Source organism: Punica granatum, chromosome 5, assembly GCF_007655135.1.
Source record: "Punica granatum isolate Tunisia-2019 chromosome 5, ASM765513v2, whole genome shotgun sequence".
Taxonomy (NCBI): Eukaryota; Viridiplantae; Streptophyta; class Magnoliopsida; order Myrtales; family Lythraceae; genus Punica; species Punica granatum.
This window is the reverse complement of record NC_045131.1, coordinates 6,873,914-6,901,748: the sequence shown is the minus strand read 5'-3', so window position 1 is coordinate 6,901,748 and position 27,835 is coordinate 6,873,914. Positions and strand designations below refer to the sequence as shown.

Below are 27,835 nucleotides of genomic sequence, written 5' to 3'. Positions count from 1 at the left end.
GGTCCATATTCACTTAAAAGTTCGAGCTAATAAGTGGTGGTACCCAATCTATATATTAACCCATTGATTTTTCTTTTCTTTTCCGATGTGGGATTTATCCCATTTTACTCCTCAACACCCGCCCTCACGTGCAACGTGTGGTCTATTTCAGCCTACACGTTGTCACGTGCCCTTAAACACCCGCCCTCAACAATTGACCTCGAGCCGGACTCTTTTTCCTTGCACGGGCGATGGGGGACTAACACGAGGCGCACTTTGGCTGCACTAGACATACTGGGCCTGGCGTGGTGTGGGTGCGCACACGCGCGTAGGCATGTATACGCATAACCTAGGCTCTGATACCATATTAAATTTCCATTTGGCTTATACGGGTTTTGGCCCATTTCCACTTTAAAGCTCAAGCTAATAAGTGGTGGTATCTTCCGTGCTCGGGCCAGGGATAAATCCCACATCAGAAAAGAAAAGGAAAATCCATGGGTTAATATATGGTTTGGGTACCACCACTTATCAGCTTGAGCTTTTAAGTGGAAATGGGCCCAAGCCCGTATAAACCCAATGAAAATTTTAATATGGTATCAGAGCCTAGGTTACACGTGTGCGCATCCACACCACGCTAGGCCCAATACGTTGAGTGTAGCCAAAGTGCGCCTCGTGTTAGTCCCCCTCGCTCGAGCACGGAAGTTGAGCCTAGCTCGAGGTCAATTGTTGTGGGCGGGTGTTTAAGGGCACGTGACAATGTGTAGGTAGATATAGATCACACGTTGCACGTGAAGGCGGGCATTAAGGAGTAAAATGAGATAAATCTCACATTGGAAAAGAAAAGGAAAATCAATGGGTTAATTTATGGCTTGAGTACCACTACTTATCAACTTAAGCTTTTAAGTGAAAATAAGTCAAATCATGTATAAGCCCAATGGAAATTTAATAAGTTGTAGCTCCACTCATGGTTCCAAGGGTCTACCTCATATGAGGGGTTATAGCCTCTATGTCCGAACCGATACTCAGCCATGAAGCAGTGAAGCAGAGACGAAAGATCTCTCTTTCAACATCGAAACAACCAAATCGCCCTCACTCGGTGAAGATCATATCTGTTATGTAACATCATGTGTTTCCTCTTCAGACTGTAGAGTTGAATGCGAGATTCCTTGTAAAGCAGGAAGCCTTTATTCCAAGAACCAATAATTGACAGAACATTCTTATCCTGCCTCCCCAGGAATCACGACATTTCCGGTAAGACATATGAGAAATGAAAAGGAAAGGATTCGAACTGATCTGAAGGTGAACATCTTATGTCATATCTAGTAATGTGGAATGAAACGGTGCGGAGTCATCCTACATGATTGGATTCTTCCGCGCGGCAATCTCACACCATTCTTTTTTTATGATTTTTTGTTTTGTTTTTGATGAATCAATTTCACGCCAATCAGTTTCCCGTCCATCGCACCAAAGCATGAATTATAGCTTTATCAAGGTATCCAATTTCAAAGATTATATCATTGTTATCTTCAACGATCTTATATGTAAAATTCGAGAAATACAGACTACAGAAAGAAATCGGGAAAGTTATTGGAGTAAAAGGCTTTATGAACCGACTCATTTCTAAAGACAAAATTCCAGTAAAAATGATGTACAACACACAACCTTTTACATATTTCCACTATGAATGCCTGTTTACCTGTTGCAAAAGAAATGCTGTCTTGTCCAATTAATATTTGTATATTCGATGGTTACCCTTGTTCATGGCTTGAATCCTGGGATCTCATTGCTTGGAGAATGGAGGACCCGATAAGTGACTCGATCAAATATGTTTCTGTAAGGATCCTCATCTCGCTTCTTGAGCAAGTAAGCCATGCTACGTTCGACTTCGGACTTTATCTGGAAGTAGAGCTCGGAGGCGTTCTTCTTGTCCATGAGTATTTCCTCTCTTCCACGAGTCTCAATGGGCTTCCCGAACAAATAATATATCCTTCCTGGTACTTTTGGCAAAATCCCCGGAAGGAAAAGCTGGTCGTTAGCTACTTCACCACTCCCACTGTCCCTGTAATCAAGGTATATTGTCATGTCAGACGATAGGACCTAGGTATATGTACTCGAGATGTATGTCAATGAACGTATGATGAAACTTATTGAAAAGGGTAAGCAAGGGACACAAATTGGTTCCATTGGCCCTACATTTCGATCTACAAATCCATGCCTTAACCGTAAATGCAGGCAAATCATATTTGCTATTCAAACAGAACAATTATAAGATCCATACCTCACTCTTATTGTCTTCTGAGTTAATTCCTTGATGTAGTCGTTAAGAAAAGGAATCTTCATCATATCATTGTAATCAAGGACATACTGCAAATTCAAAAGTACGAGAGCATCAACCGCCAAAATAATGAGATATTGACCTGAACGTCTAACTCAGGATAAAGAAGCTGCTCAGAGTCTGAAAACCAGTCCCGTTTCATCCCAAAGGGTCATTCAAGACGAACAAATTTAACAATAAAATAAGCAGCAGAGCAAGCTTACTTCTACGATGTCATCCTCCCCAACAGCTCCGAATGGTACAATAGTGGCCCCGAATCGAGCAGCCATTCTCACAAATTCTGGTTGATCAGGCCATATAACCTTGTACTCTTCACCCTGCATATGTCAGAAAACTAATAAACGATGTCGAAAATCAATTCAGCAAACAGCACAAATTGCTACAGAAGCAACACGGTAAGGCAATTCTCTGACAAGAAACTTTCTGTCCTGAATACATTTTATTCTGATATATCTCGTCTAATCAATTCTGCTAGCGTTATTTCAATTCCAAGCAGTTTCAGCTTTCTAGAGACCTCGGATGCTTAACAGTAAGAAATACTCAACAAACCTTATAATGGAAAGCCTCGCGTACACCACCGGGGTAAAGTAGAGCATGAGAGTTCGTCGCGAGCAATTTGTAGAGGTTACTCGCTGTTACAGGGACAGCTCCAAAAACTTTAAACCAATTGGGCAAGGAAAATTCTGAAGTTGGGCTCTCCGTAATACTCCCCATGAACAGCTCCGGATGGGCCACACCCCTCACGAGAACGTTCTTCTCCCGTAGAAATTCTTCAACCAGAGAATAGAGCTCAAAGCCCATTAACATATGATAACCCACTAACAACACTGGACCTTTTGATGGGACCCCTGATAGACCTTTCACAATCGTCCCGTCCTCTAAAGTCGAGTAGAGTGCAGAACTACAAGCATAACGGAATAGCCTGCAATTTCATTTTGACTCAGCATGTCAGTCAATTTTGATTGACAGCATGATGCAACTAATGTTTGCAGAGACATGTGATGACAGGAAATAGAAGAAAACTTCCACAGCATTGTCCTGCTGAGTTATTACCCGGTTATCTGCTCGAATCCGGTTTTGAATTCCCACATACTGGGGGCAGGAAATCAGAGACGTCATTGTGCCTCCTTGAACGCCGGTATGTGCGAGTACCTTTAATGACTGTCAGCAAGATAATGCCTTCTTCCTGTTATAACAGAGCAAAGACATTGTCAAAAAGACAGGTACTTGGCTATCGCCGAACAAAATAAAAAATAAGATAAGGTCATTTTACACGAAGATGAACTAAATTAACATTTACCATTAAGAGAGTATGTCCATTGTCTTTAAAGTGCCGAACTCTACAGTTTCGTATTGATTTTACAAGCCGCTGACCTTCTTCCCTACTCGGAATCATGTTATCCTTCCCACTGAAGAAAGATGTGTCACAACACTACCAGCTTGTGGAAAGCAATAGAAAATAAATGACCTTGTGGTAAAAAATAAGAGAGATCAGTATTACCTAGCAAGCACAAGAACTTCGGCTCTGATGGCATGAAGTCGAGAATTAGCATAAGAAGAAGCTGACTTGAACAATTTGAGTTTCCAGAGAAGAGTTCCTTTGGGTATGATGCCATATAGCGTCTGACATACACATTGAATGAATCGCGAATTAAAAAACACCAAAAGAAAAAAGAAAGAGAAAGAAACTAGTTCGAAACATGGTTGTTAGAATCGCAATTCGAATCATAGAATCTTACGATTCTACGATTCAAGGGGTGACTACCGATTCCGATTCCATTGCATGAATCGGGAAGGTAGAATCGTGGCTTAATCGCGATTCGAATCGCAGAATCGTAGAATCGGACTGTTTCAATCCAAAGTTGTAGGTCCCCTCTCTCTCCCTCCTCATCTCTCTCATTGTGCGATAATATTGCTCATTGGTTCTCTTATTTTATGAAAAGTTTGAAACTTGTCTCATATTTGTAAGTGATAGGAACCTGGAAAGTTTATGGAACTGCTTCGAATTGGGTTCCGACCGATTCCTGATTGCCGTCCGATTTGAGATAATTTAGGCTAGAATTTTTTTTCGACTTTTTTAGGTTAGATGATTCCAAGAAGGGACAGACAAAGAAGTTAGGGAGGAAAAGCAGTTTCGCCTATAAGATCCGTGACCACAGTACTATATCGATTTTCATTGGAAGTTGTTATAGTGAGGGCGCTCTCTTGTGAAGACTAAGCACCATATGATTTTGATGAATGAAGTAGGAATCATCAAGATTTATCATTTGATGGTTACTTCTACTATTTCTAAAATAGGATTTGTATGTATATATATATATATATATGCATTTTTTTAATTATAGGTACAATCTTACAATTCACGATTCAATTCTACGATTCACGATTCCACGACCCTCGACCGATTCTAGTTAGAATCACGATTCTGACAACCTTGGTTCGAAACAAATCCAATGTTTCTTACAGAGAGTCGGGGCAATAAAGTCGTGAGATTGCCTGATAACTATTCCAGTTGAAGTCTAGGGGGACGTTTATCATCTATGTTGACCATTGCCATCTTCATGGGATCACCTTATGTCACAACAAGCAACAACAGTAAGAGTTAACAAACAAAAATCTTTAGCACAAGAAATTGCATGGTTTTAATCAAAAAGAGCTTGAGTGCAGTCAAGGACAGACCCAGGATTTCGATTGAGGGAGGCGAACTCTTTGAGGGGAGCATAAAATGATAATGCTCCCAATTTAGGGGGTGAATATAAGGATTTTCATATAAAAAAAGGACTATATATAATATATAAATTTCTTTATAACGTCAAAATTTTAAGGGGAGCGACTGCCCCCCTCAGTCCATCCCCGGGTGCAGTCAATCCACGACAGGCAAGAACTTACCCATTACAAAGCTAAGGAGATAGGGAATGGTGAAGTAGAGCTCATCGGGCAAAGCCTCCAACACAGGCAACAGACGTTGCAGCTGCGACTGCCCAAATGACGTAGCTAAAATAAAACAAACATGATTTAAATCTTCTCGTAATACTACTATTTCTTAATTGTGTTTTGCTAATTTAATTTGACTTAGAAACTGAAAAATTGAACCGAGAAACTAACCTGGATTGGCGAGTATTACTACCAGGTCGATGGAAGGGTTACGAGAAGCGACAGCAAGAGCAACGCATCCTCCAAAGGAATCCCCGACCAGATAGATGGGCTTCTTTGGAGAAGTAGCATGCTCAAGGCTCACAGTTTCCTCGACTAGCTTCACAAGCCCTGCAGTAAAAAGGATTCATGACACTGAAACCAAAATAATGTCATAGGTATATTCAACCTTGAACACATCATGCAAATATAGAGACAACATGACTCAACCTATGATATATAGTGTTTGAAGGTTTCGGACCTTCGAAGGGTGTCCGATCTTGAACAGGAATATGCAAGCATCGGACCTCAAAGACCCTGCAGTGTAAGAATTCTGCATAAGAACCTCTGCTTGTGACCAAGTAATTTGGATTCGGGCATTCACAATCGCCCTCCCAAAGCACTCGTGCATATAAACATCTTTGAAGAACAGAGGATTTCATAAAAATGGGAATAACAGGACATTACTTACCTCCCAAGTGCTTTATGGTGCAAAATGAGGCCCATTCCCATGCCATCAAGACCTGCACGAGAGCAGTTCTGTAAACCATCTTTCCCAATGCATACCGTTGAAGAACTTCAAGATATCAAACTAACAACTTGCAATATGCCACATGACAATACCAAAAAAGAAAAACCACTTCTGAATAGGGAGTAATATCAGTACTTAGTCATTCATATGCCAAAACAAAAAATATCCGATCATCAATCTTCGTTCCGCCAAAGGGTTTTAATGAACTTTTAGAACCAACTTATACTGTTTAACATTCCATAAAGTTTTCTCCTGCTCATTTCCAGTCTCAACCACAACATTCACCCACTTATTTTCCCTCTCTTATTGCAGAAGTTCCTACCCACTTTACGTACCCAACAATGGGATGGAAGTTAACGCGCGAATTCTCTAAACCGACTGCAGGACATATGCTAACGTGAATGCAAGTATTACCAGGCAAAAACAAAAGGACTGGAGAATCCTTCAAGGGCTGACCACACTCAACAGGGCAAAACCATCGGGGCGGGCCTCCATCGGGCTTCAGTATCTCCTTCGAGGCATCGAGATAATCCTTAATGGTCACACTCCCATACCCATCATCCCACAGAATCTCCAACTTATCCACACCCATACCATCATCGAACCTTCTCAGTTGTTCCTTCCTCTTCTTCTCCTCCCCGCTTGCAGGAAACCTTTCCTCCTCGACCTCAAATGCCATGCCGAAACGCCCATTCCCTCCTACCACGGACTCAAAACTTCTTTCTTCCTTATCCGCCACCGGAGTAGGAGCAGGAGGGGTCCCATTAAGTGCGACCAGCTCGAGCGATGAGACCGCCTGGTCGCCTCTGCCAGGAGCATTCCTAGCTAGGACCCGGCAACGAGGCCTAACTACTTCCGAGCCCAGCACCAATGAAGGCAACACGAGGAAATTGGCAAATGATGATGCCATCAGCTTACACTGCAGCAAACAATGCCACAAACCAACCCAAAGTCTTTCCTACCCTTTCTACAAAGGAAACCGATAAAGGAAGGAACTTTGCTACCCTCCGGCAGCGGATTCTAATGGGGAAGAGAGACCCTTCCACCCCAGAGAGAGACAGAGACAGAGAGTTGCATACAACGCTCCAACTGAAACAAGAAGAGGGTCGCGCGTTCAATGTATATATATGTACACACACACACACAGTTGGAAAGCGCTTAACTCCATTTCCAAACAAGTCTAATCTGCCTTATTGTGGAGGAAAAAATCAATGAAATTGCTATAATTAATTAACTTGCAATTATTGAGTGATTCGATACTCACTTGTCCACTTGATGAAGTCTATTCTGTGTTTTTTTCAATTTTTTATCTTAATTACCATTAAATTTAATTTTTAATACTAAATTATCTTAACTGTTTATTACTTTTTCCACAATTCAACAACACAATCATTATTTTCTCGTAATTATTCATTACTTTTTCTCATAATTTAACAACGCAATCATTAACTTTTTATTTTCTCCCTTCACCTTATTATTACAACCCAATTAAATATATGTATATTTTTTTTTGGTAAAATGAGAGAATTCATTAAAACTTAAGCATCCGTGCGCAAGGGACGAAAGCCCCATAATATCTTCAAATGAAAGCATCCTAATGGAAGGAGGCGGGTGAGATAAATTAACAAGGCAATCCGGTAGATCGGCTCCAAGATTGGCTAGGTGATCAACACACTTGTTTGCTTCTCTGTAGATGTGCCCGAGTAAGATAGCATCAAATTGTTGGCACAGGGTCCTGCAATCATCAATCAAGTTCATTAGCACCATATTGGTTGTGTTCCCCCATACCCAACCAAGAACTAGCTTTGCATCAAACTCAACAATCAAGTTGTTGACTCCACATTCTATAGCAGTGATTAATCCTTGGCGAAGAGCTTTGAGCTCAACTATAGGATTGGTGGCGCACCCGAGATTCATCCTGAAACCACCGACCCATCTACCCATAGATTCCCGAATGAGACCCCCTTGCGCCAGCTGAGCCTGGGTTACCTTTCGAACATCCATCGGAATTTAGTTTGTGAAAGCCATCAGGAGGAGGCTCCCAGCAAATTTGTATGGTCGAACTGGGCTTAGCGGTGGTTTTCATTTGGATAGCGTAGAATTCAGCGGAAATTTGGATGGTATACTCTACCAAGCTATGATGGAGAGGCTTCAAAATCAATGAGATTGCTATAATTAATTAACTCGCAATTACTTGAGTGATTCACTACTCATTTGTCCACCTGATGAAGTTTATTCTGTGTTTTTTCAATTTTTTTATCTTAATTACCATTCAATTCAATTTTTAATACTAAATTCTCTCAACTATTCATTATTTTTTTCATAATTCAATAACACAATCATTATTTTCTTGTAATTATTCATTACTATTTCTCACTTTTTCCCATAATTCAACAAGAAAATCATTACCTTTTTATTTTCTCTATTCTCCTTATTATTACAACCCAATTAAATATGTATGTATATATATATAAATAGTTGGAATGCACTTAACTCCATTTCCAAACAAGACCTAATATGAACTTAATGTGGTAGAAAAAAATCAATGAGATTGCTATAATTAATTAACTCGCAATTACTCGAGTGATTCAATACTCATTTGTCCACTTGATGAAGTCTATTCTGTGTTTTTTCAATTTTTTTTATCTTAACTACCATTCGATTCAATTTTTAATACTAAATTCTCTCAATTATTCATTATTTTTTCCACAATTTAACAATACAATCATTACTTTCTCGTAATTATTCATTATTTTTATCATTTTTTCCCATAATTGAACAACACAGTCATTACTTTTTTATTTTCTCCATTCACCTTATTATTACAACCCAATTATATATATATATATATATAAATATATATATATATTCACATAGTTGAAATGCACTTAACTCCATTTTCAAACAAGGCCTAATATGTCTTAATGTGGTAGAAAAAAATCAATGAGATTGCTATAATTAATTAACTCGCAATTACTCGAGTGATTCAATACTCATTTGTCCACTTGATGAAGTCTATTATGTGTTTTCTCACGTCATGTAACAAGGTATAATTTCATCGCATGGAGACATCTTTTACCCCCAAATTTGAGATTTAAATTTCCCCCCTATTTTATCCGGAGCTTTCATCAGTGTGTTAGAAAAATTCAAATGAGATTGCTATAATTAACTAGCAATTACTCGAGAGATTCAACACCCGCTTGCTCACTTGTTAGAGTATCTTCCGTATTTTCTCATGTCACGTTGTTTATCACGTCAAATACGTCGAACACAAGTTGGGCCACGCCTGTGGTGATTACAGGTGTGCCACTAAGCGGTTCCAAGAATTAATGTGTCACTAGCCAGGTCTACCGATGCAAAACGCCGTACCACGGCTTTAGAAGTCCGCGGATTGAGTGGCGGCTAGATTTTTAATTTAAAGTCCAAGTGCGTCTCAAACGATTTATGACTCGGGGATTTAGCCGTTTTGAGTTCTTCACCAAAATCCACTTGAACGAGAGTCCGAAACCGCGAAGTGGCTGTGGAGCCAACTTGATAAAATTCGGCCAAAACCTCGGCCTCAGGAAAAAAGCCAAAGATGGAACAATTTCACTCGTGCAAGTAAACTTGAACCTTGAGCAAGCTACGGCAAGTGGTGCCGAAGGATGATAGGATCTTGCCTTGGTGCTTGAAAGCTCCAAAAACGATGATAGATTTGATTCACGAGGAATTGGTTGAAGATAAAGGTATGAGTATAGAAAGGCATGGTGAACGAAAGTGCGGGATAAGTAAAGTGCAATAAACGAAATATAGGAAAAGTACGAGTTTGATTGATTGATGTGCGTAGAGTTACAACGAACTAGACGACACGTATATATAGACGTGTGCATTAAAACCCTAGAAAATATATTTAAATCGCATACGCCACAATATACGATGCCGAGATATTATCAAAATAGGAAATTATCTCCTAGCCTACCTAGAAATAAAATAACAAAATATGTCGAAGATATATCCGACTCAGATATCCGATATTATACGAATCAATATCCACGGCCAACTTCCTCCAAATCCGACCCGAAATTCCTCCGAGACTTTGGAAAAATTATTGAATCTTCACATACATGTCATGGCTCGGCTATTTTCACACATTATGGAAAATAGGTGTAAGCACAAGTGATGAACTATAATCGATGGGAGAATTTCTTTAGATAGAAACATATTTTGTTTCCTTTTTTTTAGGGTTTAATTAATTTTATTCTTTTCCATTTTCTTCCTGATGAGATCTGTTTTGGCCATACACTTCGGCTCTGGGCGACAGAGGATGGAGAGAGAGAGAGAGAGAGAGGGCATCCTTTGTTTCTGTCTGTATTTTCTGGTTTCCGGTTTAATGGGCGTTATTAAGACAGGAGATTAACGGCAATGACTTACTTCGCGCGCTCTGTGCTTCATTATTGGGCACGATTTTTGCTGTTATTTTCGAGGAATGCCACTGCTTCGTCTTGTCTTGGGTATCAATCAATGATCGACCCTGCGATCCCAATCCGGCCAGGAGAAATTTCTTTGAAATTTCTTTTTTCCTTTTTTTTTGCATATAATTATAATCAGTATCCCAATCCGTTGTTAGTTAAGAAAATCAGATGGCCGTAACAACTAACAATGACAGCAAAGAAGAAACCAAGAAGAAGTGGCCAGAGTCATACGTATATTTTTAAATATATTTCGATGGTTCTAAACTAAGCAAGCAAATATAAAAAGGCTGAAGAATGACAAAATTCGAGAGAATAATAAAAATCGCAGTTCCTGCACTACCACCAGATGATAATTAAGAAGAAATAATCATTCGTGCTATTGCTCTGCCGGAAAATGAAATGGAATTGGATTCATCGTCAAAGCTGGGTCTTTCAGTGTTGCAATTCCATTCCTTTCAGTTTCCAATCCACTGTACATGCTAAGCATGGTTTGTTACTTCCCGTTGAGATGCATAGCTTCAAAGTCTACATCCAGAGTTTTGTGTTAATGAGCAACGATACAGAAAGATATCGGGAAAAGTATACGGGAAGCGGAGGCTTTACAAAACCACTCATCTGCCTCTAAAAACAATTCCAATACACTTTTATACTTCCGCCATAATTGCTCGATTGTCTACTGTTTTCAAGATGGACAGTTTCTTCTGAATCCAGGATCCCGCACGTCAAAGAATCAATCTTTCAAAAAGACGATTCGATGATCACTCCTAATGAGCGTCCCGAGTCACTGGATCATCTAAAATTACTGCCCTTAAATCTACATTTTATAAGTTTATTTGTTCCTACTAGCAAATAAGAGTGTCCCCTGTAAATGAAAAAATTCAGAGAATTCCCGAGCATTCGAAATAAAGAAATAATGCGTTCCATTTGAATCACCAACCTCCAATTTCCCTCAAGTACTCCGCATCCAAAAATGGGAAAGAGATTCATGAAGAAGAGTGTGTGACATTCATCATCACTATGTCGTACAACATTGATGCCAATATACAAGCATAGATAAATATATGATATCTGCATATAGCAGAAGCATCTCCTTGAAACTCAGACACGCACAAAAAAAAAAAGGGTTTCATACATATACATGTTTCAACATATTCCTAGCACATAAGCAGTCACATCAGAAGTCCGTGAAACCTCTTTGCAAGTTCCCTTCTAGTAATTATACCCGTAGGAGCCATATCCGTCGCATTCGGTCTGCTAGTCATAGCAGCCATATAAGCTGCATCTGTAGTGTTCGGCTTGCCAGTACTACCTATATAAGCTGCATCCATCCAATTCGGCCTGCTAGTCGCAGTACCCGCATAAGCTGCATCCGTCATGTTTGGCCTACTAGTGGTACCCTGTATACGCCACATCCATTGTGCTCATCCTGCTAGTCGTAGCACCCGTATGAGCTGCATCCGTCGTGTTTGGCCTACCAGTGGTACTGCCTGTATATGTCGCATCCATTGTTTTCGGCCTGCTAGTCGACCCGTATGAGCTGCATCCATCGTGTTTGGCCTGCCGGCGATACTACCTGTATAAGCCGCATCCGTCACGTTCGGCCTGCTAGTCATAGTAGCCGTATAAGCTGCATCCATCGTATTCGGCCTGCCAGTGTTGCTACCTGTATAAGCCGCATCCGTCATGTTCGGCTTGCTAGTAATTGTACCTGTATGATCCGCATCCGTCGCGTTCGGCTCTGGAGATGGTTTATTATGTGCCTTCACAGTTTCCATGCCTGGAATTCCCGCTCCAACATCATCTCATTTATGCACTGCTGGTTCCGGGCTCAGGGCCATGGGCTGCTGGGAAGTGGACGGGGCTGTTTGGCTGGAGAAAGGCTTGAGCGTTTCCTTTAGGGCATGTTTGGTTCGCTTGAAAGCAAATTCCATTCCCTACGTATTCCGTACGGAATACTCATTTTGACATTTGAGAACATGAGAATGCGGAATAGCTATTTCCATATCGAATTTTATGTTCTCATGCATTGCGCTTTCCGGCTTCCTACACAGAATATGTTTATCCCAAATTTTGCAGAGACAATATGCGCTTAACACACAATTGAAGTGATGAACTATGTCGACCGGATAGCTCTCTTTTCTGGGTAATAATCAGAGGACTGTGAATTCAGAACATCTGCTAGAGCACTACAGCATTATCGGCCTCGAATCTAATGGTGGATTGATTTCTGAGAATTGTCACTGATTTTTGAGTTTTGATTGGTACGATCGTGGAAACTCGACTGCCTGGCGAGCTGACTGTTAGTGGCAATTGATTGAATGTTGTGGAGTTAGCCCGAGCTTTGTCTTTGTATACATCGACCCAACTGATTTTCATAGTTAAGTAAATGACATATTGAGAAGACACCATAAGTTATGTGCCCAAAAAATGTGAAGTTTACTGAGACCTCCAAGTTGTTGATTGATGGCAACAATCATCATAATCAATTAAACATATAAATAAAATAAAATGGACTAAATTTATTTATTTATTTATTTTTGCTCAAGAATGGGCTAAATTTAGTTGACCAACTGCAGTTCGGGAGAGCTAAATATATTCAAATTTCGGGCTAAAAATTTTTATAATTCGTGATTAAATTATGATATTATTGAAATTTTCAGCTTAATTGTTTTCTTTCTCTTTTTTTTTAAATATAAATGGTGCAACTTTCATTGATAAAAGGAATATGTACAAAGGTTAGATCCACTCATCCAATGATCAGTTTATATACAAAGAGCCAGAAAAATTTATCTAAAGCCCAGAGACTTGGCTATAACTAAATTGTCTATCTTGAGATCAACATTTGGAATAGACAATATTTTCATCCTCAGAACATCAAAAATTGGCGACGAGAGAGAGTTTCATTTTATATTTTGATGCTGTGACGGCGTGAAAATTGAGTTCGGAATTTTATTTTCATATATATATATATACAAATACAAATATAAATATAGATATAGAGATAGCTCGGGATTTTATTAATAATTGTACGTAACAGAAAACACTTCATATTTTTCTATTTTTATGATATTTATGAAAATCAATAGAAATTGGGATACCCTAAAGGATTGTGGTTTTGCCACGTGAACTCTGTTACATATAACCATTACATATAAAATTTTCTCAATTATATTATGGGAAAATTATACTTTAAGCTCGTTACCTTTGGACTTCTTTATATTTTAGCCCACTTTCTTTTTTTCTTTTTTCTTTTTTCATAACGTAATTTTGCCTAATTTTTCTTTTAAATCCTTTTCCTTTATTTTTGTTCATTGTTGCTTTTTTGTTTCCTAATACTCTCTCTATTTTATTTTTAATCTTGTCCTCGGTGTTATACATTTCTTTCTTTAATCTTATTGTGTTTAAATCTCTCGAAAAAAATGTAATTTTATAGTGAAAATATTTTAAAAAAAATTAAAAATTATAATAATTAAAATTTAAAAAAATTATAATAAAAAGTAGGAAAATTACATGGGGAAAGTGAGTATCGGAGGGCAAATGTCGGACACCAATGTGTAGACGAGATGGTTGATGACCTTATGTGTTTGTCCCTCTTGCTCCATGCAAAGAGAGAGTGAAAAGGTATCAGAGCGATAGGGGCCCAAAATTGGGCATAACGCTTTTGGTAATGTCATCAAGGACCTCACTTAGGGAAGTTGTGGTGCCACAAGCCCCTGCCATCATGATTGTTGTCAAATTTACGTCTCTCTCTCTCTCTCTTTGGGTCAAAACAATGAAAAACATTGCAGGTGGTCGTTGTCATTCTCTGTAGGTTCAGTATATTTGTTTTAAGTTTTATTTCAAATTATAAATTTAACTTTTTTTATTTTCAAAAGGAGAGAGGGATATAATGGAAGGTGGCCAATGACCTCTTCTGCTCGGTGGTATCTGCTATTGACCTCTCGGTCCCCCCTCTCTCCCTCTGTAGCCTCCATTATCTTTTTTTTTAAAAAAAAAATAATAGCTTGTTTTCTTGAAAATTTTTTATTTCATATAATTTCATTTTAGAGTTATGGCTGAAAACTGAAAGAAGAAGACTAAGGCAAATATAATGTATAAATGCTAGAAAAAAGTTAAAAGGAAAAAGAGAATGAGGAAAATGCAATTAAAGTTGAGGATTAAAATTTGATTGTTCTTCAATAGAAAATTAAATAAAAGTATAAAACAGAAAAACAAGAAGAGGTATAGGATGAAAATGACTAAAATAGAAAAAGTAAGCAAAATTACCATATGAAAACGATAAAAACTGGGATAAAATTAGAAAAAGGTCCAAAAGTAATGGGCTATATGTATAGTTTTTCCAAATATATATTTTATTCTTGCAAGATAAGATGTGGTTTTACCATTATAATCACGTCGTAATATGAGAATTACCCGTGTTTCAAATGTGAAGTCTTTATTGACCACGGTCTTAAAGTTGAAGATTGAAAAAATGATTATAATGGTTAATTTTAAATCGAAACCCCGTAATATACAATGCAAAATTCAGATTTTATATAAAACATTCCAACTCTACAACGAGCCAAACCTCCTGTCATTATACTATGTCCGAATCATCTCCCTCCAAATCTCTCCATTCAAAAGGGGGAAGACAATGCACGAAAAAATTACTCAAAAATACGAAACCACGAAACATGGTATGTTAGAGGGTGGATGTTTGAATTCTCTTCGGGAAATAATATTGAGATCACTCATTGAATGAGTAATTTGATTAGAGATGTGAGGATCGAATCGTTATATTAGTATCGATTCTATTGGAGCTCTTAGAATTTAATAAGTTCAGCAACGGATCAGCAATCTTCTCCATCGAATAAATTGAGAATCGACTTTGAAATCGTCCGTGCACTGTACCGATCTCCAATTATATGCTATGATAGGAAGCACGCCATCGGAGACCGATACAATATATAACAACCATGCGTATGCATATACACATATGCTATACGCACAGAGCAGAAACATCTCCCTGCAGTCCATACAGAAATTCGAAACGAAAAACGGATCATACAACATATTCATTACATGATCATGTAAGCGCTTAGGAGCACTCCCATTATGTAACATCCCAAAATCTCACATTGATGGGAGAAGAGTTAGTAAAAGTAATTAATAAATACCCGCCTATGGGAGTACTCGCAACTTGGGCTTAGGCATTTTGGGCCCGTGATTGGGCTCCTTGATAAATTGCTGGGCCAGTTCTGTAGATTGGGTCGTAGATTGGTTAGGGAAGCCACGTATTAGAACTCCATTAAACTTCTTTGCAGCTTCCCTGGAATCAATTGTGCCCGTGGCATCCGCCGTGTTTGGCTCCGGTGAGATTAGGACTCCATTAAACCTCTCTGCAGCTCCCCTGCAATCGATTGTGCCCGCGTAAGCCGCATCCTCTGCGTTTGGCTCCGTTGACGATTTATGGTTATGTTGTGGCTTCACATTTTCCATTCCGGAGATTCGCCGCGCATCTCTTGTAGGGACTTTTGGTTCTGGGATCGAGGGCACCGACTGTTCAGAAGCGTGCCGAGGCGTGTGGCTTGAGAAAGGCTCGAGCGGTCCACGAGTCTACCTGTTCAGAGGGGTCATGGCCTCTGTACACTCTACGGTGAGACATGGTTGAGCCGAAGGATCTCTCTTTCGATGTTGAAACAACCAAAATGCTTCTCGGTTACACGATGATGATATCTGTCATGGAAAACCTTATATAGAGATTCATCATATTCACTCGACTGCCAAGCATCACATTCTTCCTCATCCATTTCACAGTCAAAATTATACGATATCGGATTTTATTTTAATTTTTTCCGGTTACGAAGGAGGCCTAAATATACGGATCCCTTTTTAAGCAGCGAGAAGCATCATCTTACCTTATCCTGTCAAAGAAAGTTTTTCCAACCGAAAATCGTATCTAGCCCCCTCAAGAATCACGATATCTGTCATAATGAGATTTCAGTGCCAGAAAAGAAGACATAAAATACGATTCAAGCTGGTCTAAATGCGCACCCGACTGAAAAAATTCTGATCTAGCTGCCCCAAGAATCGCAATATCTGTCATAATAAGATTTCAGCAGCCGTAAAGAAGACATAAAATATGATTCGAGCTGGTCTAAATGCGCACCCGACTGAAAAATCTTATCTAGCCCCCTGAAGAATCACGATATCTGTCATAATAAGATTTCAGCAGCTGTAAGGAAGACATAAATATGATTCGAGCTGGTCTAAATACGCACCCGACTGAAAAATCTTATTTAGCCGGCCCAAGAATCACAGTATCTGTCATAATAAGATTTCAGCAGCAGTAAAGACGTCATAAAATGTGATTCGAGCTGGTCTAAAGGCGCACCCAACCAAAAAATCTTATCTAGCTGCACCAAGAATCATGATATCTGTCATAATAGGATTTCAGCGGCCATAAACAAGACATAAAATACGATTCGAGCTGGTCTAAATGCGCAACCTCTATATCATATTCTGTCGAATCAAATGAAAATGAAATGGAATTGGATTCGTTGTCAAAGTTGGGTCTTTCAGTGTTGCGATTCCATTCCTTTCAGTTTCCAATCCACTGTACATGCTAAGCATGGTTTGTTACTCCCCGTTGAGGTGCATAGCATAAAAGTCTACATCCAAAGTATTGTGTTAATTCACAACGATACAGAAAGATATCGGGAAAAGGATACGGGCAGCGAAGGCTTTACAAAACCACTCATCGGCCTCTAAAGACAATTCCAATACACTTTTATACTTCCGCCATAAGTGCTTGATTGTTTACTGTTTTCAAGATGGACAGTTTTTTTTTCATGGCTTGAATCCAGGATACCGCACGCCAAAGAATCGATCTTTCAAAAGGACGATTCCATGATCACTCCTAATGAGCCTCCGGAGTCACTAGATCATCTAAAATTAGTGCACTTAAATCTAAATGTTTTAAGTTTATTTGTTACTACTAGCCAATGAGAGTCTCCCCTGTAAATCAAAGAATTCAGAGAATTCCCGAGCATTCGAAATGAAGAAATAATGTGTTCCGTTTGAATCACCAACCTCCAATTTCCCTCCGGTACTCCCCATTCAATTTCCCTCCGGTACTCCAATTTCTTCTCAGAGAATTCTATGAGAAGAAACTTTCTGTCCTGAATACATTTTATTCTGATATATCTCATCGAATCCATTCTGCTAGCGTTATTTCAATTCCAAGCAGTTTCAGCTTTCTAGAGACATCGGATGCTTAACAGTAACCAAAAGAAGTACTCAACAAACCTTATAATGGAGAGCCTCGCGTGAACCACCAGGGTAAAGTAGAGCATGAGAGTTTGTCGTACAACATTGATGCCAATATACAAGCATAGATAGATATATGATATCTGCATATAGCAGAAGCATCTCCTTGAAACTCAGACACGCAAAAAAAAAAAAAAAAGTTTCATACAGATGCATGTTTCAATATATTCATAGCACACGAGCAGTCACATCAGAAGTCCATTAAACCTCTTTGCAAGTTCCCTGCTGGTAATTGTACCCGTATGAGCCGTATCCATCGCGTTCGGCCTGCTAGTCATAGCGGCCGTATAAGCTGCATCTGTAGTGTTTGGCTTGCCAGTACTACCTGTATAAGCCGCATCCGTCCCATTCGGCCTGCTAGTCATAGTACCCATATAAGCTGCATCGGTCGTTTTCGGCCTGCCAGTGGTACTACCTGTATATGCCTCATCCATTGTGCTCATCCTGCTAGTCGTAGTACCCGTATGAGCTGCATCCGTCGTGTTTGGCCTACCAGTGGTACTGCCTGTATATGTCGCATCCATTGTGTTCGGCCTGCTAGTCGTAGTACCCGTATGAGCTGCATCCATCGTGTTTGGCCTGCCAGTGATACTACCTGTATAAGCCGCATCCGGCACGTTTGGCCTGCTAGTCATAGTACCCGTATGAGCGATAGCACCTGTATGAGCTGCATCCATCGTGTTCGGCCTGCCAGTGTTGCTACCGGTATAAGCCGCATCCGTCGTGTTCGGCCTGCTGGTAATTGTGCCTGTATGAGCCGCATCTGTCGCGCTCAGCTCTGGAGATGGTTTATTCTGTGTCTTCACATCTTCCATGCTGGGAATTCCCGGTCCAGCACCATCTCTTTTATGCACTGCTGGCTCCAGGTTCGGGGCCATGGGCTGCTGGGAACTGGGCGGGGCTGTTTGGCTGGAGAAAGGCTTGAGCTTTTCCTTTAGGTATTCTACCGCTTTGTCAATGTCATTTATGGGCCTGCTGATGGGCGAGCTTTGACGTGTTTCGCGGTTAGCCCTACCTCCAGAGCCAAATGATGGCGGTGGTTCTGTAGTCCTCCTCTCGATCCTGCCCGGCCAATGAGAGGGATACCCCGATGGGACGGGATACCTGCCATAGGTTGTGGGGGTACGATTCTGCGCCCAGTTTCCTGTGACTGGAGGAGGGATGCCTGACCGGACGGGCCAGCTCGCTTCATCGTGGTATCTAGTGTACGGTCCCTCGAATTCTGCTGGGTAAGAGTTTCGTCCCCAATTCCCTGGAGCCGGAGGAGGGTTGCTGAACCCTGAAGGCCGGCTTGCTTCAGTTTGGACCTTGGTAAGGAATTCCTCGACTTCTGGTGGACGATCATTGACAGGCCGGCTAGGCACTGGAGGATTCCTGTGCCGCTGGCTATTATCGTCGAAGGCATAGTTCATCCTGTAACCGGCCTCCCGAGGATAGCCATATCCACTAGAGGCTGTTGGACGAACAATATACGTCTCCGTCTGTACAACATAGCTATTTGGAACAGGATTCCAGGATGTGGCGCTGGCATACCTCCTTCCATCAGGATCCAAACCCATCGGACGACTCAGGTGATCGGACTTGTAGCCCCACTCATCATCGTTCCATGGGTCTACCTCATATGAGGGGTTATAGCCTCTGTGTCCGAACCGATACTCAGCCATGAAGCAGTGAAGCAGAGACGAAAGATCTCTCTTTCAAGGTCGAAACAACCAAATGTTTTTCCCTCACTCGGTGAAGATCATATCTGTTACGTAACATTATATAGAAGTTCATCGTATCCGGCTCAACTTCCAAGCAAAGCATCATGTGCTTCCTCTTCAGACTGTAGAGTTAAATGCGAGATTCCTTGTAAAGCAGGAATCCTTTATTCCGAGTACATATAATTGACAGAATAATCTTATCCTGCCTCCCCAAGAATCACGACATTTCCCGTAAGGCTATGGTAACACGAGAAATGAAAAGGAAATGATTCGAACTGATCTGAAGGTGAACGTGTTATGTCATATCTAGTAATGTGGAATGAAACGGGGCGGAGTCATCCCACAAGATTGGATTCTTCCACGCGCCAATTTTACGCCATTCTTTTTTATGATTTTTTTCTTTTTTGGATGAATCAATTTCACGCCATTCAGTTTCCCGTCCATTGCACTAAAGCATGAATTATGGCTTTATCAAGGGATACAACTTCGAAGATTACATCATTGTTATCTTCAACGATCTTATATGTAAAATCCGAGAAATACAGAGTACAGAAAGAAATCGGGAAATCTATTGGAGTAAAAGGCTTTACGGGGAGCGACTCATTTCTAAAGACAAAATTACAGTAAAAATGATGTACAACCCACAACCTTTACATATTTCCACTATGAATGCCCGTTTACTTGTTGCAAAAGAAATGCTGTCTTGTCTAATTAGTATTTGTATATTCGATGGGTTACCCTTGTTCATGGCTTGAATCCTGGGATCTCATTGCTTGGAGAATGGAGGACCCGATAAGTGACTCGATCAAATATGTTTCTGTAAGGATCCTCCTCTCGCTTCTTGATCAAATAAGCCATGCTACGTTCGACTTCGGACTTTATCTGGAAGTAGAGCTCAGAGGCGTTCTTCTTGTCCATGAGTATTTCCTCTCTTCCACGAATCTCAATGGGCTTCCCGAACAAATAGTACATCCTTCCCGGTACTTTTGGCAAAATCCCCGGAAGGAAAAGCTGATCGTTAGCTACTTCACCACTCCCACTGTCCCTGTGATCAAGGTATATTGTCATGTCAGATAATAGGACCTAGGTATATGTACTCGAGATGTATGTCAATGACTGTATGATGAAACTAATTGAAAAGGGTAAGCAAGGGACATAAATTGGTTCCGGTGGCCCAGCATTCCGATCTACAAATCCGTGCCTTAACCGTAAATGCAGGCAAGTCATATTTGCTATTCAAACAGAACAATTATAAGATCCATACCTCACTCTTATTGTCTTCTGAGTTAATTCCCTGATGTAGTCATTAAGAAAAGGAATCTTCATCATATCATTGTAATCAAGGACATACTGCAAATTCAAAAGTACGAGAGCATCAATCACCAGAACAATTAGATATTGACCTGAACATCTAACTCGGGATAAAGAAGCAGCTCAGAGTCTGAAAACCAGTCCATTTCATTCCAAAGGGTCATTCCAGACGAGCAAACTTAACAATAAAATAAGCAGCAGAGCAAGCTTACTTCTACGATGTCGTCCTCGCCAATAGCTCCAAATGGTACAATAGTGGCCCCAAATCGAGCAGCCATTCTCACGAATTCTGGTTGATCAGGCCATATAACCTTGTACTCTTCACCCTGCATATGTCAGAAAACTAATAAACGATGTCGAAAATCCATATGTCGAAAAACAATTCAGTAAACAGCACAAATAGCTACAGAAGCAACAAGCTAAGGCAATTCTCTGAGAAGAAACTTTCTGTCCTGAATACATTTTATTCTGATATATCTCATCTAATCGATTCTGCTAGCGTTATTTCAATTCCAAGCAGTTTCAGCTTTCTAGAGACATCGGATGCTTAACAGTAACCAAAAGAAGTACTCAACAAACCTTATAATGGAGAGCCTCGCGTGAACCACCAGGGTAAAGTAGAGCATGAGAGTTTGTCGCGAGCAATTTGTAGAGGCTACTCGCTGTTACAGGGACAGCTCCAAAAACTTTCAACCAATCGGGCAAGGAAAATTCTGAAGTTGGGCTTTCCATGCTCCCCATGAACAGCTCCGGATGGGCTACACCCCTCACAAGAACGTTCTTCTCCCGTAGAAATTCTTCAACCAGAGAATAGAGCTCAAAGCCCATTAACATATGATAACCCACTAACAACACTGGACCTTTTGATGGGACCCCAGATAGACCTTTCACAATCGTCCCGTCCTCTAAAGTTGAGTAGAGTATAGAACTACAAGCATAACGGAATAGCCTGCAATTTCATTTTGACTTAGCATGTCAGTCAATTTTGATTGACAGCATGATGCAACTAATGTTTGCAGAGACATGTGATGACAGGAAATAGAAGAAAACTACCCCACAGCATTGTCCTGCTGAGTTATTACCCGATTATCTGCTCGAATCCGGTTTTGAATTCCCACATACTGGGGGGCAGGAAATCAGAGATGTAATCGTGCCTCCTTGAACGCCGGTATGTGCAAGTACCTTTAATGACTGTCAGCAAGTTAATGCCTTCTTCCTGTTATAACAGAGCAAAGACATTGTCAAATAGACAGGTACTCGGCTATCGCCTAACAAAAGAAAAATAAGATAGGTCATTTTACACGTTGATGAAATAAATTAACATTTACCATTAAGAGAGTATGTCCATTGTCTTTAAAGTGCCGAACTCTACAGTTTCGTATTGATTTTACAAGCCGCTGACCTTCTTCCCTACTCGGAATCATGTTATCCTTCCCACTGAAGAAAGATGTGTCACAATACTACCAGCTTGTGGAAAGCAATAGAAAATAAATGATGTTGAGGTAAAAGATAAGAGAGATCAGTATTACCTAGCAAGCACGAGAACTTCTGCTCTGATGGCATGAAGTCGAGAATTAGCATAAGAAGCAGCTGACTTGAGCAATTTGAGTTTCCAGAGAAGAGTTCCTTTGGGTATGATGTCAATTAGCGTCTGTCATTGACATTGAACGAATCACGAATTGAAAAACACCAAAGGAAAAAAGGAAGAGAAAGAAACTAGTTCGAAACAAATCCAATGTTTCTTACAGAGAGTCGGGGCAGTAAAGCGGTGAGATTGCCTGATAACTGTTCCAGTTGAAGTCTAGGGGGAATTTTATTATCTATGTTGACCATTGCCATCTTCATGGGATCACCTTATGTAACAACAAGCAACAACAGTAAGAATTCACAAACAAAAATCTTCAGCATAAGAAATTGCATGGTTTTAATCGAAAAGAGCTTGGGTGCAGTCAAGGACAGACCCAGGATTTCGATTGGGGGGGCGAACTCTTTGAGGGGAGCATAAAATGATAATGCTTCCATTTTAGGGGGCGAATATAAGGATTTTCATAAAAAATTGGACTATATATAATATATAAATTTCCTTATAACGTCAAAATTTTAAGGGGAGCGACTGCCCCCCTTAGTCCCCCCTCAGTCCATCCCTGAGTGCAGTCAATACACGACAGGCAAGAACTTACCCATTACAAAGCTAAGGAGATAGGGAATGGTGAAGTGGAGCTCATCGGGCAAAGCCTCCAACACAGGCAACAGAGGTTGCAGCTGCGACTGCCCAAATGACGTAGCTAAAATAAAACAAACATGATTTAAATCTTCTCGTAATACTAATAATTCTTAATTGTGTATTCAGCGAAATAATCCTTACTTGTGTTTTGCTAATTTAATTTGATTTAGAAACTGAAAAATTGAACTGAGAAACTAACCTGGATTGGCTAGTATTACTACCAAGTCGATGGAAGGGTTACGAGCAGCGATAGCAAGAGCAAGGCATCCTCCAAAGGAATCCCCGACCAGATAGATGGGCTTCTTTGGAGAAATAGCATGCTCTAGTCTCACAGTCTCCTCGACTAGCTTCACGAGTCCTATAGTAAAAAGGATTCGTGGGTGGCATAGGCATATTCAACCTTGAACACGTGATGCAAATATAGAGACAATTCAACATCATTTAGCCTATGATATATAGTGTTTGAAGGTTTCGGACCTTCAAATGGTGTCCGATCTTGAACAGGAATATGCAAGCATCGGACCTCAAAGACCCTGCAGTGTAAGAATTCTGCATAAGAACCTCTGCTTGTGACCAAGTAATTTGGATTCAGGTATTCACAATCGTCCTCACAAAGCACTCGAGCATATAAACATCTTTGAAGAACAGAGGATTTCGTAAAAATGGGAACAACAGGACATTACTTACCTCCCAAGTGCTTTATGGTGCAAAATGAGGCCCATTCCCATGCCATCAAGACCTGCACGAGAGCAGTTCTTTAAACCATCTTTCACAATACATACCGTTGAAGAACTTCAAGATATCAAACTAACAACTCGCAACATGCCACATGACATTACAGAACAAGAAAAACCACTTCTGAATAGCTAGTAACATCAGTACTTTGTCATTCATATGCCAAAACAAAAAATATCCTATCATCAATACTTCATTCCTCCAAAAGTTTTTAATGAACTTTTAGAACCAACTTATACCGTTTAACATTCCATGAAGTTTTCTCCTGCTCATTTCCAGTCTCAACCACAACATTCACCCACTTATTTTCCCTCTCTTACTGCAGAAGTTCCTACCCACTTGACGTGCTACTTTACGTGCCCGACAATGGGATTGAAGTTAACGCGCGAATTCTCTGAACCGAGAGCAGGACATACACTAACGTGAATGCAAGTATTACCGGGCAAAAACAAAAGGACTGGAGAATCCTTCAAGGGCTGACCACACTCAACTGGGCAAAACCATCGGGGTGGGCCTCCATCGGGCTTTAGTATCTCCTTAGAGGCATCGAGATAATCCTTAATGGTCACACTCCCATACCCATCATCCCACAGAATCTCCAACTTATCCACACCCATACCATCATCGAACCTTCTCGGTTGTTCCTTCCTCTTCTCCTCCTCGACCTCGAATGCCAGACCGAAACGCCCGTTCCCTCCTACCACGGACTCAAAACTTCTTTCTTCCTTATGCGCCACCGGGGTAGGAGCAGGAGGGGTCCCATTAAGTGCGACCGGCTCGAGCGATGAGACCGCCTGGTCGGCTCCGCCAGGAGCATTCCTAGCTAGGACCCGGAAACGAGGCCTAACTAATTCCGAGCCCGGCACCAATGGAGGCGACACGAGAAAATTGGCAAATGATGATGCCATCAGCTTACACTGCAGCAAACAATGCCACAAACCAACCCAAAGTCTTTCCTTCCCTTTCTACAAAGAAACCGATAAAGGAAGGAACTTTGCTACCGTCCGGCAGCGGATTCCAATGGGAAAGAAAGACCCTTCCACCCCAGAGAGAGACAGAGACAGAGACAGGAACAGAGACAGAGAGTTGCATACAACGCTCCAACTGAAACAAGAAGAGGGTCACGCGTTCTATGCTCTAGAGAGAGGGAGAATGTCAAACTAAAGGAGACCCTCCGGAAATGTGGAATAAAAGACGGGAACTTTTTGAAGGGCCAACGACAGAGTGTCGCTGTCAGTCTAGAGAGGAACGAGCTTTGCTGTTCTTAGAACTCATCGCGGGCACGGAACGATGGGGAGGGAGAATCTACCCATCTTTGGGTATTTCAAACATGGACGAATGAGTGGCGAGAAAAACAACTGGCTGAGAAGAAGATGACAATCAGGGAAAGAGAGAGAGAGAGAGAGAGAAGTGGGAGCTATGCCATTGGCTTTGGAGAGACTCCACACACGCAGTTGAGATCTTATCTTCGATTTAATAATATAATTATTAATTTTTTTATTTTTTATTTTAATTATTATTTAATTTAACTTTTAATGTTAAATTCTTTATATTATTTATTACCTTTTTCCCAATTTAACAATATAATTGTTATTTTTCTTACTTTTTCTCATAATGCAATTACAAAATCATTATTTTTTTTATTTTCTCTCTCCACCTTATTATTACAATCCAATTAAATATATATACATATAATTGGAATGCACTCAACTCCATTTTCAAACAAGGCCTCATCTACTTTAATGTGGTAGAAAAAAATTAATGAGATTGTTATAATTAGTTAACTCGCAATTACTTAAGTAATTCAATACTCATTTGTCCACTTGATGAAGTCTATTCTATGTTTTCTCACGTCATTCCGTATTTTCTCGCGTCATGTAACGAGGTACAATTTCATTGGATGGAGAAGTCTTTTACCCCCCAATTCTGATATTTAAATTTTCCCCCTATTTTTTTCCGGAGCTTTCATCAAGGTGTTAGAAAAATTCAAATGAGATTGCTATAATTAACTAGCAGTTACTCGAGAGATTCAACACCCACTTGCCCACTTGTTAGAGTCTCTTCTGTATTTTCTCATGTCACACTGTTTATCACGTCAAAAAATATCAAACACAAGTTGGGCCACGCGTGTGGTGATTACAGGCGTGCCACGAAGCGATTTCAAGAATTGACGTATCACTAATCGGCCCTACCAATGCAAAGGGTCATACCACGGCTTTAGAAGTTCGGGAATTGACTAGCGGCTAGATTTTAAATTTCAAAGTCCAAGTGCGTCTCAGACAATTTATGACTTGGGGATTTAGCTATTTAGAGTTCTTCACCAAAATCCACTCGAACGAGAGTCCGAAACCGCCAAGCGGCTGTGGAGCAAGCTTGATAAAATTCAGTCAAAAACTCAGCCTCAGGAAAACAAGCCAAAGATGGAACAAGTTCACTCGTACAAGTAAACTCAAACCTTGAGCAAGCTAAGGCAAGTGGTGCCGAAAGATGATAAAATCTTGCCTTGGTGCTCGAAAGCTCCAAAAACGATGATAGATTTGATTCACGAGGAATCAGTTGAAGGTAAAGGTGCAAGTATTGAAAGGTGTGATAAGCGAAAGTGCGGATAATTAAAAGTGCGTGATAAGTAAAGTGCAATAAACAAAAGATAGGAAAAATACGAGTTTGATTGATTGATGTGCGGAAAGTTACAACGAACTAAATGACGCATATATATAGGCGTGTACATTGTAACCCTAGAGAATACATCTAAATCGGATGCGCCATAACATACGATATTGAGATATTATCAAAATTGAAAATTATCTCCTAGCTTACCTAAAAATAAAATAACAAAATATATCGGAGATATATCCGACTCATATATCCGATATTATACGAATCAATATCCACGGCCCACTTCCTTCAAATCCGACCCAAAATTCCTCCAAAACTCGGGAAAAGTTATTGAATCTTCACACACATATCATGGCTCGGCTATTTTTCACATGCTACGGAAAATAGGTGTAAACACACGTCATGAACTGTAATTGATGGGAGAATTTCTTTCGATAGAAACATATTTTGTTTCCTTTTTTGGGGTTTAAATAAATATTATTCTTTTTCATTTTCTTCCTGCTGAGATCTGTTTTGGCCGAGAAATTATTAGGTTATTCTATCTCGTCACGTGGCGTGAGGAAGTACCAATCAAAATGTATGAAATTAGAAACTTGATATCAAGAGAGGGAATAGCACAGTGGTGCACCTCTCGCCTGGTGACCAAGAGGTCTCAGGTTCGATATCTAGTGAGACTATTCGTGCCCGTTTATTAGATATTTAGGATTTATATTTCAATACAGTAGCCTCATAGGCCTCCCTTGTAACCGAAAAAAAACTAAAAGCTTGGTGCTAATCACTCGAATAATTGTCATGATCATTCTTCATTAAATAATTCTTATTAATTTTTTCTCATCACCTTATTTAAGGTAAAATCATCTAAAATTTAGCGAAGTGTGTGGAGAGAGAGAGAAGGCATCCTTTGTTTCTGTCTGTACCTTCTGGTTTCCGGTTTAATGGGCGTTATTAAGACAGGAGATTAACGGCAAAGACTTACTTCGCGCCCTCCGTGCTTCAATATTGGGCACGATTTTTGATGTTATTTACGAGGAATGCCACTGCTTCGTCTTGTCTCTGTTATCAATCAATGATCGACCCTGCGATCCCAATCTGGCCAGGAGAAATTTCTTTGAAATTTCTTCTTTCCTTTTTTTTTTGCATATAATTATAATCAATCTAATCAATATCATTGTCTCATAGGGGGATTAACGTTGCGATGCGGTTATAGTCTTTAAGAAAGGATCGATGCGAACAGGCGTCTCGCACGAATGTGTTTGTAGTTCCATCAGTTACTCATCTATCAAAAAAATGAGTCAATTCAGCTAATCCTCTTATACATGATGGACAAGGCTAGGTTTGTGCAAGAGATCGTATAGCTGATCGACCCGTTCTTTTTGTTTCTGGAAAGTGTTTTAAATTGTGGATGTAATTGAAGACAACAATATATGTATTTATCTTAACCAGGTTAGGTATACCTATGACGTATTCTCTTTCGGTATAATATCTGAAAGTTCAACGGGTTCCAACTTA

General features: G+C 40.2%; 3 protein-coding genes across 5 annotated transcripts; all 3 read right to left on the bottom strand.

Annotated features, from left to right (window-relative positions):
• Positions 1-1,390: 1,390 nt before the first annotated feature.
• LOC116207964 (acyltransferase-like protein At1g54570, chloroplastic) lies at positions 1,391-3,286 on the bottom strand. Its single transcript, XM_031541111.1, has 5 exons — positions 3,282-3,286; positions 2,864-3,236; positions 2,518-2,631; positions 2,258-2,343; positions 1,391-2,038 (listed from the first exon to the last, which is right to left on the bottom strand). The coding sequence occupies exons 1-5, from the start codon at positions 3,284-3,286 to the stop codon at positions 1,738-1,740; spliced, it is 879 nt and encodes a 292-aa protein (XP_031396971.1). The 3' UTR covers positions 1,391-1,737.
• Positions 3,287-17,922: 14,636 nt separating this feature from the next.
• LOC116207963 (mucin-19-like) lies at positions 17,923-19,401 on the bottom strand. Its single transcript, XM_031541110.1, has one exon. The coding sequence runs from the start codon at positions 19,399-19,401 to the stop codon at positions 17,923-17,925; it is 1,479 nt and encodes a 492-aa protein (XP_031396970.1).
• A 482-nt stretch (positions 19,402-19,883) lies between these two features.
• LOC116207065 (acyltransferase-like protein At1g54570, chloroplastic) lies at positions 19,884-25,110 on the bottom strand. Of its 3 annotated transcripts, none has more exons than XM_031539924.1 (13): positions 24,150-25,109; positions 23,663-23,714; positions 23,453-23,508; positions 23,175-23,333; positions 22,932-23,036; positions 22,498-22,604; positions 22,281-22,402; positions 22,080-22,188; positions 21,834-21,967; positions 21,331-21,700; positions 20,964-21,077; positions 20,705-20,790; positions 19,884-20,485 (listed from the first exon to the last, which is right to left on the bottom strand). In XM_031539924.1, exons 1-13 carry the CDS (start codon positions 24,616-24,618, stop codon positions 20,185-20,187), a joined length of 2,184 nt encoding a protein of 727 aa, XP_031395784.1. In that variant the 5' UTR covers positions 24,619-25,109; the 3' UTR covers positions 19,884-20,184. The 3 variants fall into 3 exon arrangements, with proteins under 3 accessions (XP_031395784.1, XP_031395785.1, XP_031395786.1); XM_031539926.1 differs by lacking the exon at positions 24,150-25,109 and adding an exon at positions 23,950-24,118 and having other exon boundaries at positions 20,179-20,485; XM_031539925.1 differs by lacking the exon at positions 22,932-23,036 and having other exon boundaries at positions 24,150-25,110.
• Positions 25,111-27,835: the final 2,725 nt, after the last annotated feature.